We start from the raw sequence: 18,464 nt of genomic DNA on the forward strand, positions 1-18,464 counted from the left end.
TTACGTTTTGGGCTCGCGGTGGGGGTTGTGGAGGAAGGGGTGGCGACCTGGCCCAATGCCTTGTGGGGATGGGGGGGGTGGGTAAGGAGGGAGGCGCTGCACGAAATCTCCTGTTGGGTGTATATTTGTGTGTGTGGAGAGGTTGGCTTCGGCAGAGGTGAGGTTCCTGGGGTAAGCCAAGAGAGCTCAGGAAAGCGTAGTGCTTTAGGGGTTGTTTTACTTAGTATTGAGCGTTCATGTACTTTGGTTTCCTTACTCRGGATTCAGAATTCTTGAGTGTTTATTGGATTTCTGCATGTGTTAGTGGTAGTATGTGATTGATTTTGCAATTGTCTGCCTCTTAGGATCAGTGAAATTGGAGCTATTTGGCAGAGCTGCAAGTAGTCGTTTTATTCCTTATGAAATAAAAATGAACAGGGGTACAGGAAACTTTGAGCAGGCACYATAGCGAGAAAAATATTTTAAATTGGCTTAAAAAAATCCCCCTCCTCCCTCCCCCACCCCCTCAAAAAGAAAGAAGACAGAAGGGTAAATTCTTAAAACAAAAATCTTATTGTGTTTAAGTACTGGAGTTCATATATAGGTTTCTTGCCTATACAACTTATGTCTTAAAGATCTTGGCAAGTACTCAGATACTTTGCCATGTGTTTCTGAGCTGCCTGCAGTATACATTTATGCTATATCTTTGTTATACAAGGGAGTAATATGCTAACATTTATTCTAAGAGGGGGGRAAAAAAGGTGCCTATTGTCCCATTAATGTGATCAAATCTCATTCACCTGCTCCTTTCTGTTCAGCATATTTTCCTCCAGTCAGGAAATGCATTTTGTCAAGCTGTGTGCCTTTCTGGGAACTTCTTTGCTGTGGCAGAGAGAGTTGCCTTTTCTGTAACTTTGCAGTGAATATCTGAATGTTTCATAGGGGCTTTGGACAACAGTAAAGCAAATGCTGCTGCTGAGAGGAGTTGTTGAAGAGGGGTTTCTGAAGTAAAACTCATTACTCACACCTTATTCCCTCTTGATTAAGACTTAACCTTTACAGATGCTCCTTTCTTGGGGACATCAGGACAGTACCCAGGTTGTGCTGAATGCTTTTTACCTCAGAGTTTATTTAAAACTGTGTTATAATAAAGTGCAGATCTATCCTGTTTGAAGCTTTTACTGCTTTTCTTATGTATATCTCTAGTAAAACCTTTCATAAAATACCTGAATTTTATTTTTGTTACTCAAGGTAGGAGCATGATTTTCTGTTTCCCCAGGCAATTGGGATAAAAATCAGTCTGAAACCTGATTATTTTGTGTGATATATTCCCCCTGAGCTACGTGCTAATAAATGCCTTGCATTACCTGGAAGAAGAGCTGGCATCCAACAATCACATCTTTGATTTGCTTATTTCCCTTCTCTTTACATGTTAACTCATGCATAGGTTTTATCTATGTTTCAAAATACTTGATGCAGCAATGTAGAGCTAGTGAAAAGTTTCATCCATAGTTGCATATCTAGCTTTTTTTCGTAGAAGCATCCAAATACTTGTTTGTGAACAAGAAAAAAATGTGAGCCCCATAACACTTACTGATTCATCTTGTTTCTAACTGTAATTGCAAGGAATAAACATTCAGTTCAATTTCTCTTCTTAAATGTTTTAGCTAAACATTTAGAAATGTTTTCAGTGATGTTTATTACTGATTAAAGAGAAAAAAAATAAGATTAATAATAAATTTGAAGAGATCATAAAGACTTTCCAGCACTCTGCTGTATGAGCTTTTTCAGCTTTTTGTTACCACAACATATATATGTTTATTAAAGAGGTTGCATTAACATTTACCTGCTATTAACATTACCCACTATAGCATGATGGCACGCTATAGTGACCTCTCATAGATATTATCATGAGAATACAAATATTTTAGAATATTTTTCCTCTTTGTAGTCGGTGAGGTTTCCAAATCAAAAGCAATATCTTGCAATCTTGCAACTAGAGTTTATATGCCTGCCGGAAAGTGTTACCCTGCATGATCAAAGACTCAACTGCAAGGAGGTAGCCTAGTCATATGGTATCGGCATTCCAAATAACAAGCTATTATCTCTGTACTGAATTTGCAAGGCCTCAGAACTGAGGTTTGTCAGGCTTGGTCTTTCTGAAGTTTTTTTTCACCTGCCAGCTTCTTTCTTTTTCTGGGTTTAGCTGTGACTGCAGTTTTTCTAATTGACCAGGTGTGTGTGGCTCATTTATTTTTCTTTCGTCACCTGTGTGTGTGGTGGAACTGTTACAAAGATAACTTCTTGCAGTAACAAGCAGTTATTCTATGTAGGATGAAGTATTTATGACTAACACAATGCAGTATGGTGAAATACAGGCCTAGTTTGATACCAGATGATTTGGGAAGTTCTGGCACAGGATGCAGGGTAGAGAAGTGTAGGATGGGATGATTAGAGATGAGGAGCAGGCTGATGCTGGAGGCTGAAAACAATTCGTTGTGGTTAAAGAAAGGCAGACCTGGAGCAGGGCACAGCTGCTTTCAGGAAGTACTATTTCACCTATGTAAAAACACTATAGGTAGTAAACATGAAGTAAAGAAAAAATTCCAAGTGGATCCTGGAGTGAGGAAGAAGAAAAAACAACATGAATATCATACTTCCCAGAGAGGATTCAAGCGGCTTCCAACTTGCTGTAAGTTGGAAGTTTTGTACTGTCAGGGCAAAACCACCACCCTTAGGACTTAGGGGAGCAGTAAAAGGGTAAGTATAATCCAGGAAACAGAGTGGAAACTAGGAAGTGAATATAACAATTTTTTTTGTGTGTGTGTAACAGATTTGGACTAATAATGATTAAACTATTAAAATTTCAATTACACTGACAGGAAGCTTGTTGCTTTTATATAGAAGGTATACTTCATCCATGAACAAGATGGCACATAATGGCACTTACAATTTAAATGCTTTTTTTTAATACATTATCAGTATATATTGGAAAAAAAATCTAGAGATTTATTAGGAAATCTGGATGTTGGTAGGAAAGGCAAAAAAGTTAATTGGTCTGAATTTCAGGATGCCTGGTCTCCGTTATTTCATTTCCTCCCACAGTTTGAAGTTCAGATTACACAGCAGTTTTATTGACTGAATAGTCTCACTGCGAGTCACGCAATGTTTGGGGCTGCGCCTGAAAGAAAGTAGGGTTTGGGATTCCTGTCTAGTTGGTTTTGCAGTTGCTTCAGCATGTAATGAAGCTACCTTTACTGTCATGCTTGCAGACAATTCAGTGATTTGATTTTCCCATGCATGAGCTATAAATATTCCTAGAATCTTGCAGACTTTAAGAGGATCTCCACTGTCAAAAGGGCGTGTTACAGCTTGAGTTAGGGGTGGGGAGGAAAAAAAAAAAAGAGATAATTAAAATAGTGAATTTTGTTTGCAATGTTTATGTCTGTGCTTGTGCAGCGTGCAGAGCCGGCCAGTAGGCAGCGCAGCTGCTGCCCGGGACGAGTTTCGAGGCGCGTCCCGTTCGGTCGGGTGTTTCCGTGAGCGGGAACGTCGGCGCTCCTGCCGCAGGGCTCCCTRCGGAACTACGCGTCCCGGCGTGCCCCGCGCCGCCCCGCCCGCGCTTCCTGTTTCCTGCGGAGGGGCCTGTGCTGCAGGTAGAGTAGCCGAGCTCCGCGAGCGGCTCCGCGGGGCCTGGGCCGCGCCGCGCCGGGGAGGGGGCGAGGGCCGCGCCGCGCCCCGGGGACTCCGCGGCACCCCGCGGGGACCGGCGGCCTCACGTGTTAACTGGGGGAAACGACTCAAATCACGGCGTTTTCCCGGCCCCGGGCTGGCTTGCAGCGCTCTGGGACGCTCATCCGTCAGAGGGCTTGTGGGCAGCCTCACAGCAATAGTACTGAGTGTAAGGATCCGTTCAGCTAGGAAAAACGGTGGTAAAAATGTAAATTAATCCCTAGGATAGTTTTGTTTACTATAGCTMCTTATATTAGACTTCCTTTGTCGTTGTTTTGTGTGAGATTCTGTAAGAGTAGACTGAGTTTTTGTCTGTTAAATCAAACTGTTGTTCTGCGTTCTTTTTAATCATAGATTTATCACCTGACCCCTACCACGAGCAGGCATGGCCTATGTGAGAGCCTGTCTCCAGGAACAGGAGTGTGCAGAGATGCTGTTGGCATCGCCTCTGCTGCTGTAGCCCAGGGAGGGACATTCAAACTTTCATCTGCCCTTAATCTTTACAGGGACCATCCACCATTCAGCTGTTTTTCTGTGGGTGTCTCACTATTTGCATTGTATCCCCATATTTCTGAGGTTCTTGTGCCCATGTGCTCAGAATATAGCAGTGTAAATTATTAACTTTTATATATAAAACTGCAGCAGCTTTAATCATTCTCAGCCTGCTACAATTAGTTATGGGAACTTATGGACAGGGTAACTGGTCAAATTGTCACAGCTTTAAGGARGCTCAAAAATACTACCTGTAAGTATAAATTTAAAAATACTACTTCAAAAGCTGTATAGCAGTCTGCTATGTTCACTCATGAAGGGATCATTTCTTCCTAAAAGGAACTTGTGGACTCTTCTGTCCTACTTCAGGCTTCCTGTTATTCAGTGCAGAGCCTGCTCACTTCCCATGACTTTTTGTGCACAGCCATCTTTCTGCAGTTTACTTAGGATTTATGCGTTGAGCTTTATCCATCTGTTCGGAATTTAACGGAAGACCAGGTCACACTGGGTTGCAGTTGGTTTTTTTTTTTTTCATTTTGCTGATTCTGACCGAATATTTTCATTTGCTGCTTGTGGGTGTGAAGTTTTAGAAGTAGAAGTCTGCAATTTAACATGTCATATCTTTTTCTGTGTGTAATCTAGTTGACTGGAAGATAGCCATGTAGAACCTGTAGAAATACACACACACACACACACACACACACACACACACACACACACACACACACAAGGTTGTAGCTGCAATAAAACAGATACCAAGTTTCAATCAAAAAGTATCAAGGTATAGTTGGCCTTGGTTCTGTGATCCTCTGTTTTGGTACATCTTTTTTGGTTTTGTTTTGCCTGTGAAGGGTAATTGTCTCCTGCATTAAGGATTTGTTACAAAACTACTGTCAGCTGCTGTGCATAAACTTCAACTTTAGTAATATAAAATTGTAGTATAAATTCTCAGAGCTTCACCTGCTCTTTTTTAGTGTCATTTCCAGTTGCAATGTACCTGTGATGATTCACTAGAATTTATGGTGGTTGCTCCCCTTTCTGCTTTCTTCCCCCTTCCCTGTATACCTGTACCAGTTTTCTGATTAGACAGCAATTCTGCAAACCACTAAGTGAAATCTATGCTTGTAGAGTCATTAGGATGACTGACCAGCTGAAAACAATTTTGTTCCTACTATGTAATAAACCTATTTGGTCAGCCTCTTATGTGTTCTAGGCTTAAGTCCATCTCATTACATTAATTTGTAAAGATGGATATTTTGTCTTTAAAAATTGATATGTACATGCCTGTAACTAAGCCACACTGAGCAGTGCACAATACTATTTCATTTTGCAGTGCAAAGCAAATTAGTTCCTGTGCAGAAGGGGGGGRAAAAAAAAAAGAAACGGGACTATACTGTTAGAGGCAGGAGTCCAGACTGTGGTTTTAAGCTGTTCAGCACTTCTGTCCCTTCCCCCGACAAACCAAGCAGTGAAATTGCAGGTGCTGCACAACTACAACCCAGAGAATCCAGACAGTTTTAAACAATTATCTTCCTCTATAGGTTGGTTGGTTGGTTGTTTCCCTCCAGTCAGATCCGGCCCCAGTCCGGTTCACTGCACCAACACAAAACAAACAAATGCCATGCACACACCAGAAAGAAAAAAAAGAGAGAGAGAATGACAAAGTTCTCTCTCTCTCTCTCTTTTTTTTTTTTTTTTTCTCTCCCTCCTCCAGACCTGCCTCATTTTGTGCAACTTGGTTTACTTGGTAACAATGTTTAGCACTGAGGCATCTTAACTTAGAGCTGGTCTCTTTCCAAGTGTTGTTTAGCTGTTTAAACTGCTGTAAAAACTGTATAGCCATTTAAATTGAAATAGCAGTTAAAATTCTTGTCCCCACAGCCATGCATTGCTGTTCTGTCACTGGTGTTATACATGAGCACTGTCAGAGACTGAAAGGGCTTTGATTTTTTCAGGCTGACTGCAGGTCCAGTGTAAGGGAGAGTGAAAATATCCAGTTAGGGAAAGGAGCAGAGCTATAGCTACCCCAAATTAGGTTGACTTAAACTGTCATGGAGTTARAGAGTTGGTCTGTCTTCATAGCCACTTGCATTTCTACCGACTCTTCTTTTCTTCTACTTGCTGATGCAGTTTTCCTCTTGAGACTCTAATTTTTTTCTCTCTTCTACTGCCTTGCAGCAATCCCAATTCACTGTATCCCTCCCAAGAGGGAGATTCCTTTACTGGTCTATGTTTGCAAAGGTTATAACATGAGACTTGAATTTTAATTGTTATTTTCTCCAATATTCCTTAAAAAAAAAAAAAAAGGCCTCATTTGTGCTAAAATTCAAAGCTGTAACGTTTTGTTATCCAAACTGTTGTTAACTGTTTTTCAAATAACTTTTCACCTGATTTTTTTTTTCCAGAATGGGGTGGGCGTCAGCATAAAAATTTCAGGTAATCAGGACACTAGCAAAATAAGCAGATTAAAAGAGGCTTTGTAATGGAAAGTGTTAGGCAATAAGTCCAGATAGTGTAGCTGGCTCCACTAAATGTAGTTAATGAGCCCAAAAGGACTAGAAATTTGAGAARAGGAAGATTATCCAGGCTCCTTTTTGTTCACTTTGCTCTTTTGCCTACAATTTTATTTTAAGCTGTGCCAGTTCTAGCAATAGCCTTTACTTACATAGTATCTATGTCTTATGTAAAGTCATTAATTTACTGGTTGCAACCTTCACATATCTGCTGTCTCCAAATAAGCATTTAAAATAAACTGTCTTCACAAATGCTTTTACCTGAACCGTAGGAAGCAAWTGAGCAACAACTCCATCACACCCAATTCTTGCTATCAAGCCAGACTTAATGTAGTCTGTATCTTGGCAAAGTTGCTTTTCTCTGTAGAATATTGTAGAATATAGAATATCTGATTTCTTTATTCATAACCACAGTGCAGAGAAAATCAAAACTAGTGAACAGTGTTGGCTGTGTTTGTCATATTGAATTGTAAAGTACAAATACATCATTTACATCAGGCTTTCAGAAAGGGATGGATTCAAAGTGGAAGCTTAAATTAGCATTTAATATCTGCTTAATTTGCAGCATAAACTGGGCCTGTGAAAGGAAGGGATTTGAGTACCTCAATCTTCTGGAAAATGGCGACCAAAAGATTTCTGAATGTTTGACATTGGAATTCATTGCTAGTTTCAGTTCTGCCCCCTTAGAGATTTGAACCTTAATCTGCTTTTTAATGTTTCAATCCAAAGGATGATGATCAGGAGTAAAGACTATTGTCTTTAGGTTCAGTGAGAGAGAATTTGGAGTTTTTTGTAAGGATAATGGGAATGGCTGAGGACTAGGAGGCTAGCTGTAACTGAGCAAAATTTCCAGGGTCCATGGTTTTCTTTCAGGTCATTGGCTGAGGGAGAGACCGAAGATAGAAAATGAGAAGTAGGAATGAGAAAATAGTCAGCAGAGGAGCTGAGAGAAGAGAATGTTGAGCAAGGAATCAGAGGCCAAAGAGCCAGGAATGGTGATGTGGAAAGAAAAGGCTTAAGAGTAAAGAGTATGAACTGATATTTTAATGAAGGGCTAGGATGRCAGAAGAAGGGAAGCAGTAAGTTAATTTAGGTATAAGAAACTTCCCTGTCTCCTCCCRCTACTGCCTACCAGGATGCTCAGGGAAGAGGAGCTGAAAAGGGCTTTGCAGAGTGTGAAAGAAGTGCTAAAGGAAGATGATGCTGTCAGCGAGAGCAAGGAAGGCTGTATGGTTGCTTGACTTACTGTCACTGATTGCTTGTTATGCTCCATTAAGGAACTAAAAGGAACAAGACAAAATTATGCATCTCTGAGCTTAACAGCGCTATCCCAGTCCCTTGTGCCTTGGGCTGCAGCCCGGGGATGCTGCAAGCAGACAGGCACTGGCTGCGCTGCCAGGAGAAACGGCTTCACTCCTGCACCATGCCCTCTGCACAGGCACACGAGCAAGCGCACACAGCCAGGCAGCCTCAGAGGTGATGAGCTTTAAAGCAGGGGAAGGAATAGCCACTGTTCATCTGAATTGGTGTTCTTAATCCAGTCTAGGATTGCACAAAGTGCTTGTGTTGGYAGGGACAAGACTAGTTCTTTCAGCGGCATTTGTGCGACCTCAAGAGATCCCCTCTTGACAGCCTAGAGCTTCTGACGTGTGCTCAGTACCTGTTGTGGACCCCTACTCTAAAATGCAGTTCCCTCATGGTCTGAGTCAGCCGTAGTGCTTCTGTGGATCCTGCCTTAATCAGTGTTCCTGTTTCTCCTTTCCCCCAGCAAATGTTGGACCCCAGTTGAAAGCTGTTAGCCTTCTTTCCTCTCTTCCGCTTTCTGTTTTATTTTTCTTTTCCCTTCCCTTTTTTCTTTCCCTCAGGTTCTTGGGTTTTTGCCAGAGGCATTAGTGGGATGAACAAATGCAAGAAAAATGGGAACAGGTAGCTAGAAAGAGGGAGGAGGATAGAGTGCTTAGGTTGATGTAGTTTGTGGATTGTTCCTTTGGGTTGTTGCCATGAGGATGCAAAAGGCTAATACAGATCCCATTCGTCAGCTTTCATCCATCCCCACCTCAGGCTGGAAACGTCCTTTAATTATCTTGTGCCAGCTCTGTTTCTCATCAAACGCTCCATCAGGCTGACTAACTTACTAAGGCATCAGGAAACTGTCTCTGAAAAGCAGATACTTTTCTGCTGGTTTTGGTTGAAGGAGTCCCGGCTTAGGAATTCTTTGGGAGGTAGCAGGGCTGAGAACTGTTAAAGCCYTTATATTTGTTGAGCTGCATATAGCACACAGGGAGTTACATGCCTCAATCCAGGGCATGGAAGTCAACTCCCATCCATGTAAAAGCAGGCTGCTCCCTAGTGTTTTGACAAKAGTGCTCTGAAGGCACCTAAAACATTATTACCAGTGTGTGATTAAACAGATCCTTGCCTTTGATTCAAGGAGACTGAGCATGGTAGACTGCTATAGTCTTATCCTTTCTGTGGGAACTATGCCAGAAAACTCCCTATGTATTTTTTGCAATGTTTGAATTAATTGAATGAAACTGCCATCTGTAGTAACCGTGGCAAACTTCTCAGGGGTACTACTAAAAATTGGAAATGCTTACTTTAAAAATCCATGGTCTTCCACTGATGCATGCAGCATTGGAAATGCTGTGAGACAACACCTACCTATGAATAYACTTAACATTACTTTGCACATGATGGACTTGATTCTCAGCTCAGAGAAAACTTGATTTCTCAGCCTCCTTTGTTGCAAACCTGTCTGACTTCAGTATAAACTGCAGCATACATCATAGTCCTTGAACTTGTAATGACTGTTGCAGTATTGAAAAGAAATTGAGAACACAGTAGTACAGCGTGCACTTAAATGGGCAGGATGTCATAAAAGTGTTGTCACTGCTGTGCCTGACCTATGTTTACATTGTGGAATAAGAATGGCAAGTTGAAGTAATTTTTGTGAGTGCTTTTACCCAGGATCTTGTGGTGCTATGGGATTCTGCCTGTTCTAAGTTCACAGCAGATACATGGTCTTACTTAACTGTAATTGTCTCATTTTCTTTCTYTAGGTCAAAATAACTGTCAGACTCTGAAAGAAGCATATTCTTTAAGCATGGAAGAAGATACCAAACCTCTTCTGATTCCTGTGGGAGGTGATGAGAGCAATTATGGAATCATGAATATACAGTTTAATCCAGAAGATTTTAAATGCAAAAGGTATGAGGAAGGCTGAGCAAGTGCACCATGCAACTACCATGCAAAGTGGTTATATAGCAATGAGTTGTTAATCTTTGCATTCATTCTCTCTATAGAGATAGATAGAAGTTGGGACACAGAGAACTATCTGGATACAAAGAGTTCCTGCTTTCTCTTTGTGATGTTATTTGTCAGCACCGGAAGAACAGATGTGTTTATTTTCTGGTTTTAAGGAAGAGGCTTTTCTTTGGATATCACATTGGGGACAGTGACTTCATAAGAAGTTGACATGTGCCTTTTAAAATGTTTTTCAAAGACTGAGAAAATATAAGGGATGCATGCTGAAGCATGATGTTTTGGGGTGTCGCACAACAAAGTGTTGTGTGTGCAAGAAAGCTTTCCAGACTATGTAGGCACCCGACCCTGTGTGCATTCTGCAGGTGATACTGGGAAAATCTTTTTTTTGCTAATAGTATGGAAGTAGTGACCTTCATTGCCTTGAGACAATTCTTTGAATTGGAGCAAGCATGAGAAATGACAACCTTGCCTGCAGAAACAATATGTATCTAGCCAAACTCTAGTATTAAATTTTTCCTTGAAATTTATCAACTCTATTCCCCAAAGGAGCTCTGCGTGGGATTCTCTCTGCTATTGCAGGTGGGATTTCTGTGAGCATTTGCTGGTCCAGGAACAAAATCTCAGATCTAAAAGGACTTCCCTCTTCATGTTAGCTAAAGGCACCAACTCTGCATTGTTAGATGAAGAAACAGACTCTTGTTGCCTCTTGGAGCTTTTCATGCTCCTTGTTTTCCCTTTTTCAGCCAGCTCCACATTTCAGAGGTGCAATTTTCCTCAATGAGCTGCAGATGGCAATGTTGCATCTCAAATCCTTTAGCTGACCGACTCTTGGGCAGAAGGGAGAGTTTTTTTTCTGCTGTCTCAGCCTGCAGCTTTAGCAAATCTTGAGAGATTTCTTCCAGGTTAAACAGGGGCTAAACAATTTGTCATCTGCCTGTGAAAGCAAAATGACAAGTAGGAAAGCAAGGACCTCAGTTGGCCAGGGAGGAAAAGGCAGTTTGGGTTTAGGCCTGCACAGATTTGTGTATGCAAAGAGCATACAATACAGAGTACTCTGAGATGGGAAAAGGAAGGGGACAAAAGGAATTCTTGTTTTATCTTGTCCCTGAAGAGTGTCTGAACCCCTCAGTGGTCTACTTGGCATCATAGGCTTGCTAATTCATGTGGTTTGGAGGAGCTGCTTGTGTCAGGGGCTGCATGCGTTGGGTCCTGGAAGGGTGGCTGTGAGGTATATCAGAATAAACCGGTGTCAAGAGAAGTTATCACYTTTGTGATATGGAAGTGCCTAGTTTTTGCTTTTCCAAGTGTCCCAAGGCTCAAAGATGAAGGACATAGGGCTGGGATATAAGGAAGGCATGGAAATCATAGGGTGGTGCCAAACAAGGCTAAACTCCAACTCTGTGTGTTAGGAGGAGGCAGCATAATCTTTATAAACAAGAATGGAGAACYGATCATGAGGATTTGCTCAGTTGTGGCTTCAGAAGTACAAAGAGCAGAAATATAGAATATACAGGAGGGGGCTTGTTCACYGGTGCTATAGGGAGTTACTGCTCATAGATTATCTTGTATAAAACTACCGAAGTAGTGCAAGTGCAGTGGTAGATAAAATGGTCTGCTTAGTTTGCTCCCTTTTTAACCTGCTCTTTAGAAACCATGATCACAGCATCCTTATTGTGCTTTGGTGTTGAAGTGTTTTGTGTGGATTTTTATAATCTTTATGTTTCTTGGTGCTGTTTGTTTCTTTCGAGTTCTTTTAGCTTTGACTCAGGCTTCCACAGTCATCTGCTTTTGTTAACACCTTGGAAGGGTTAGGATTTTTGAAAGGCCTCGGTATTTATATAGGAACAATGAGCTAATTGTACTTTAGAGTTGTAAATTCTTTTTGTCTAGTATTCTGCAAATTTGGGGAATATATAAACTCTTCTAATCCTCTTAAAGTGGATGTTATTGATCTTCACAATGCCCAAGGACCCCAGTTAACTCACGGTACTTTAGGTGTGTTTTGTCTGTTTTGTAGGTGGTCTTAAGCAAGAATGTCATTGCTGCATTGACTTATTGAGTCTTATTGTATTTAAGAGAGGGAAGTGGGGTTTTTTTGTTGGTTTTTTTTTTGTTTGTTTGTTTGTTTTTTACTGGTTTCCTTTTGCTTCTTCCTGCTCCTTAAATAAGTCTCAATGTCAACGGATGCTCTGATTGTTTTCAAGAATACTGGGACCTTTACAGAGAGGAAGGGTGTTTTGTGTTTTCTTGCATATGAAGAAACTCAATGCCCCTTGCTCAAGGGGGAACAAGCCACCTTCCTTTTTTCCCCTCTGTTCTCCTAGAAGTTCACATAATGTTCTTACACAATATAGGAGAGATCAGTAAGTGAAATTAAAGATACCCATGCCTGTAGATGGCAGTCAGGAAAGCCTTTTTTCATTCAAAAGAGGCTYGCTTTTATTCTCCAAGTTGTCTTAATAAAGAGCTGACAGTGGTAGGGACTGACCTGGGTAGTAGCTGCAGTTTCTCCATTCAGTGTAGTTAAACCCGTGCGGACTTTTTAGTTTCTCTCTTCATTTCTTCAAGCTTGTGATTCCTTAGTTGTCATCCAGAACATGTATCCTGTGAGCATCAGAGATGACTTAGCCTTATGTTCTGGAAGATTATTTTGGTTTTGCAACCATCAGGTATTTTAAAATATTGCATGGTCCTACTCAAAGGGTAGTAATGATAATGGAGTTATAGCTATGGAAAAGGTGCAAGTAAAAGGTGTAGCTAAGGGAGCAAAGACATAGGATATAGTGTAAGCTTATGTAAATGATCCTTATGTAGAATTATACAGCTTASAAAGCAGAAAAGCAAAGGCTTTTTTAGGGGATGGGGGGGAGCWGGTTTCCTCTAGCTAAGCTCTCTAAAATCTCTGATGTTCCTCTATCTAGATAGGCACTACTTGACTATGAAATACTTTTGTTTTATGTTATCATACTTTACTTTCAGTGATTAAAAAAAAAAAAAATTGCTTCTTGATCAGTTTCTTCTGTGCCATATGCAGTATGGCTTGCAAAAGCCATAGCCCAAGTTCCTGATGGCCAGAAACGCCAGCCTCCCTTTTCCTGGTCAAACCGCAGCCTCCCTTTTTCTGTTCTGCGCTCCTCTGTCGGGGAGACCAGAGAACCTCTTGCATCTTGCCCATACCCGCTGTGCTGTGGAAAACACTAGTGTTTTGCCTTAGTAAAAGAGCATTGTTACACACGTTAGCCATAGAAATATAAATTGTAGTTGTGTTTCTTTGTATAGATTTAGCAAATGAATTGCCCTCTGTGTTCTCTCTCAATGCACAGGGGTGGTTTGCACTGTTCTGTATTAATATTCACACTCTCCAGCCATACAAACTCTTTCTTCAGTTTGCACTGTCGCTCACCTTCTTTATGTTTCCCCTGCCCTTATGAGTGTCTCCTGTGATTGCCAGCGTGAAAAGCAGTTTTCTGTGGATCTGGATCCTTGCGTGGACCAAGTGTTTGGCTGTTAGACTCGAAGTCTCTGGAGAGWGTTTCAGGAAATAGAGCCCAAAGCAGCCAGGCTGCAGTTTGGGCTGCATCTMAAGGTAACCTCTGAGGGCTACTCAGATGGATGGACAGATGGACGAATCTGCCCTACAGCCAGTGTCTGAGCTGAGCACAGCTGGGAGACCACAAAGTGGCCTCCATCCTCCTAGACAGGTGCTGCTGTCTGAGGAGAGGCCCACAGAGGCTGCTTGAATTCCAGTGTGTCCGCGTGACTTGTGAGCCAGGCTGGAGCTTTCAACGGCATCTCTAGCAATCAGAAACCCAAAGAGGACAAGATCTATTTAAGCACAATGGCTTGTCCAGTAATGCTTTGGAAAAACAAATTCCTGCCCTGCCTCTCTAATTACTCCTTTAGATCATTATCATTCTCAGTAGTTGCTTCTGGGGAGTGAGGGGGGAAGCAGCCCAAGCCCTATTAGCATTAAATGGGAGCTCCTTAGGCAGGAAGCAACAGCAACAGATAAACACATAAATAGAATGCCTCTGGGGCTGGTTCTTTCTTGTTTTATGGTTTGTTTGTTTTCCTTCACTCATAAACAAGACTGAATTATACCTTCATGTTTTTTACTGCAACATTAATTTGTTTGTTCAGTTCAGACCATGTTCATGCTGCTGAAGAAAACATTTTTTTCTTCTAAAAATTTCCAGGTGCAGATGGATATTTGTATTTTTTGCTACACATCAATTTTTGTATCCTGAAGATCATATTTCTTTAGACTTGGATTAATGACACTACTTTCCCCATAAAATAAGATGCCAAATTCACATTTTCTGCTCAGTAAGTCCGTCCATTGCTTTAAAAAATAGTTTTCCACTCACCATCTAGAAAGGTGTTAACATCATGTCAACAGTTGTTAAATACCATTTCCAAAGGAAATTCTTGCCACAGTTTTCCTATCTTTGAGCAAAATAAAAACTTTGGAAAAAAAAATACACCCTGTTTTTTTCACAAAGTGTAATTTTCCCACACTAGCATTGGAGGATTTAGGCCTTGTACTGTTAGCACAGTCTCAATGGGGAGAGGCCCTCCTCATGAAGCACTTTACACTGCTGGTGCAGTGTATAAATGCTACTGATGTATAAATGGCAAATACTTGTAATGTTCTGAATATAATGTGATTCTACATGCCAGAGATTACAGTGATTTAAGAAAACTAAACAAAAAAAAAAAAAAAACAACCAGCAGAAAGCCCATGAGTGGGAGCCATTTGGACATATTGCAGCTTCTCTCTATCACTTCGATCTTGATTTTACAGCTCTTTTAGCAAAATGTTTTTCAGCAGGCCAGTTGCAGTGTCGAGTATTATTGGAACAGCCCCAAAAGTTTTGAAATAAAACAAAGTTCCTTGRAGCTGGCAGTCCTTGAGTATTTCTATCTGCTCCCTGTAAGTGGAATAAGCTGGTGTGCTGTAGAATTAAATTTTAAACTATAGTTTTAGTACTGTAGTTATCTCTTCTCCTAATTATATGTAGGAGCACTCCAGAGGCCCCCACATAAAATCAGCTTTTCTTCCTTATTCTCATTGACATACAAAGAAAAGTATCAATCTGGAATATTTTTTTAAATTAAAAAATGTATTCATTTCTCCKTAGTGTGTGGGAAATGACTTAGAAAAATTTATTTTCTGGAGAAGAAGGATGTAAGAATTAGTGAAGTCTGAGATGGTGGAAAGAATGAATTACTCTAACTTGTGTGGAAGCAAGTTATTTTTATTGTCAGTTTAAGCGAGTTGCACACCTGTTAAGCACACACAAGTGAGGCCCTCATGCTAAAGCTTGAGGATTCAGCTTCCTGTCTTGAATAGATGCCACAAAGAGCTTCAGAGGTTTATTCCTTTGCTTAATTCCAGATAAGCATTTGCACTTTGACACCACGTTTTAATGATTCACTAGGAAGGAGAATGAGACCTTTGCCAGGAGAAAATGGTATCCCAGATCTAGGAAGAGATTGTTGTGTTTTTGAAAGCTGTGGCAGGAGGAGCTGGCCAACTTCCTTTGTAGTCAGAGCCAGAAATGGGGATTGAAAAGCAGTCAGTTCAAATAGGTTTTTGCGCTTACTGCAGGAAAAACAACCTGGATTCATTGCAGCCTTAGTTTCTGCTGGCGGTGGCCTGAAACTTGGTTGCAGTATGTTTTTGTGGGTTCTAGTTTAGTGATTCTTGTTGCCAAGTGATTTAAACAGCTGTTGCTAATAAGAAGATCAGAATACTCTTGGGATTGCTTTAGGAATTAAAGACCTAGTGAAAGGGAAAAGTAAGGATATCAAGGCATTGCAGATCATCGGTATGCTTTCTGTTTCGGGGAAAATAAGCCTCTTGGGGCTGAAATTAATGCCTCAGTACAGTATGCGTATGCACAAATAAATGAAATTTCTTAAAAATATTAATTGCAATATCCTAACTGAGATTGAATTTCGCTGTTAGGACCTCTTGCATGGAGCTCAATTTATATGGTTCTACACATTGAGGAGCAACGTGCAGACAAGGCCCGCTTTCCCTCTGCGTGCTGTGTGTGTATGTGTGTGTATGCAAAGCAAACAGGGTCTGCGGAGTTGCAGTCTCCTGCAGTGGCTACTACACTCCCTGCCTGCAGTCTGCTTTTCAAGTAGAGAAGAGTGGAGGGAGACCAACTAATTCTGTACATCTCCAAATGATGGATTTTCTGACCAACGTTCTGTGTGGTTATTATAATTAAATTTGAAGTGAAATTTTGAGGAAATCATGGGAACTAGAAAATGGACCACAGTTGTTCAGTGATCTGTGCCAAATTCTGTTCTTGTTTACACTGGCTTAAATATAGCAAAAGCACTGGCTGATTTGGCTTGGTGCTCTCCCCGTTTGATACAGTGGTTTTGGCTGTGCTCGCAGCTCCCAGCCCTGTTGCAGTGAGTCCTCACTGCCACCCCTCATTCGTCTTGTGCTCTGTGCCATTTTTTGCCTCGTCATTTTCACGCCTCCTGTTTCTACCTCTGCTCCTCATCGCTAGCTTTGGCAGCGCCAGTTCTAAACACTAATAAGCTTGGCCAAGCCTATTAACACGTAGTTTTGGTGTGACTCATGGTTGAGAACTAGTAGACTGGATATTAGATCTCGATTTTGGTGTTAAGTTGCCCGACAGAATCTGGGTAAGAAGTCCTTTTAATAAGGACAATGTAAACACGTTCRCTCATGGATAGTAATTTCTCTCATGGCAGTGATRTTTTTGCATTTGCTTTGTGTTAGCRAATGACAGATTCATCCTGAATGTTGTTTAAACGTTCCTTGATTTGTGTGTTAGCTTTAGTGTTGTCAGGTTTTTGATGTTTTTTATTTTCTCTTCTTCAGGCCATTCCATGTAGAGCCTACAAACATAGTCAGCGTGAATGATGACACACAAAGAGTCACTGATGAAGCTTCAGCAATGAATAAGAGGATTCATTACTACAGCAGGCTTGCCTCTCCTACACACAGGGCTCTGGTAAGGAAAGACAAGGCCAGATTAGCTGAGTGGTTTCTGGCACRTTGCATCTTGCACAGCTTAGATGTATAAAAGAAACACAAATAGATGTAGGGGGARAATCGTTCTACAGCTTGTTTTCAAGTATCTAGTACCTGAGGCCAGAATGAGGTTTTGTCTTACCAGAAGTATTGGTTGACTTCTTGTGCAATATYTTCATTCTCCAAAAGAAAGATACAAAAATTTGACTTTCACAGCAGTTGTCCAGACTGTCCGAACATGTGAATTCACTCCTGTTGTCTGTGAGTGAATGGCTGAACGTGCAGGGTCTGTGTATAGTACACTAGAGATGCTTTGCAGAAGGAAATCTCATTTTCTGCTACCCAGCTTGGAATTTTGGTAACTGTCTTTTATGGGTTGAAAAGTAGTACAATTCAACATTGTTTCTTTAAAAACACTGTTGTGTGGGAAGATTTTATGTTTGGCACCAGTTGACTTTGCTGTAAATTGGGACAAYAGTTATTCTGACATTGCTAGTAATTCTTTATCTTTTTTTATCCATTTTCAGATTGCTCCTGATCATGTACTTCCAGCACCTGATGAAATCTATGTGTACAGTCCATTAGGAACTGCTTTTAAAATTGACAGTTGCACAGATGGCCATGGTAAAAACTCCAGTATAGTGACAATGTATGTTAAGCACCTTTGCATATAATAGCCAGAAAATACATTATTCTGAACGTACTGTATTGCATGCTTATTTTAGCTGAGAGGATGGTGTGAAATAGGAGTGCTGCTTAAGTCACTCACTGCCTATTTTCTTTTCTTAATAGATTTATGATATGGAATACAATGATGGGTACATCTATATTAAGTATCCCATGGGGAATAAAACAGGTAAAACTAGGAAAAAAATGTGCTTATGAAAATGTTTTCTGGCTTGCTACTGTCTGTAGTRTTATTGATGAATGAGATAAACCATATTTTTCCCTCTTAACAGGCCGGCTTTACTTCTGGAATCCTTCTCATCTTATTGATGGGCATTTTGACGCTTTATTGCTGTTACAGAGTTGTGAAATCACGGAAAATGATACGTAAGAAATACAAAGTTTCATAATGCAAACATTTCCATTAAGTGAGAAATCTAGACATCTAAGAGATTTTTTGTTTGTTTTTTTGTCCTTCTACTTACCTGACCCCCTAATAAGGGTAAAAGCTGTTTGTTTGGTTGTCACCGCTTTGGGAATCTGCATCTAATCTCTGCAAATYAAATGTATTGTCTTCTCTTGTTGGATTATTCTTGTTTTTAAGACACCTCATTTACTAAGTGCTTAGAGATTGAGTTATGAGTTCCCATTGTCTTTCCATTAGCACTGTCCAGCKCTCTGTGCATTTCTGAGCATTTCCTATAGCAGGAGAGCATGCGCAATAGCTGCATCCACCTCTGTGGTTTGGATTACCCTGGAGCTTGTGTATAGCAAAGATAAAAATGTCCAAGCCT

At 40.8% G+C, this 18,464-nt stretch overlaps 1 protein-coding gene across 5 annotated transcripts in view; it reads left to right on the forward strand.

Moving 5' to 3' along the window:
* The first annotated feature begins 113 nt into the window (after positions 1-113).
* The window catches only part of SLC38A9 (solute carrier family 38 member 9), a 44,262-nt gene continuing 25,911 nt past the window's right edge, over positions 114-18,464 (forward strand). Inside the window, exons 1-6 of one of the 5 annotated variants that reach the window (XM_026037374.1) lie at positions 114-157; positions 9,776-9,923; positions 16,852-16,984; positions 17,532-17,653; positions 17,797-17,860; positions 17,964-18,057. In XM_026037374.1, coding sequence (XP_025893159.1) covers positions 9,820-9,923; positions 16,852-16,984; positions 17,532-17,653; positions 17,797-17,860; positions 17,964-18,057 — 517 coding nt within the window. In that variant the 5' untranslated portion in view covers positions 114-157; positions 9,776-9,819. Of the gene's footprint in view, positions 158-2,650; positions 2,672-3,526; positions 3,636-3,805; positions 3,881-9,775; positions 9,924-16,851; positions 16,985-17,531; positions 17,654-17,796; positions 17,861-17,963; positions 18,058-18,464 lie in introns of those variants that run through there. The other 4 variants (XM_026037383.1, XM_026037366.1, XM_026037356.1 and 1 more) reach the window with 4 other exon arrangements.

The sequence above is a fragment of the Nothoprocta perdicaria genome, unplaced genomic scaffold (assembly GCF_003342845.1).
Source record: "Nothoprocta perdicaria isolate Ctin4 unplaced genomic scaffold, notPer1 scaffold_1, whole genome shotgun sequence".
Classification (NCBI taxonomy): Eukaryota; Metazoa; Chordata; class Aves; order Tinamiformes; family Tinamidae; genus Nothoprocta; species Nothoprocta perdicaria.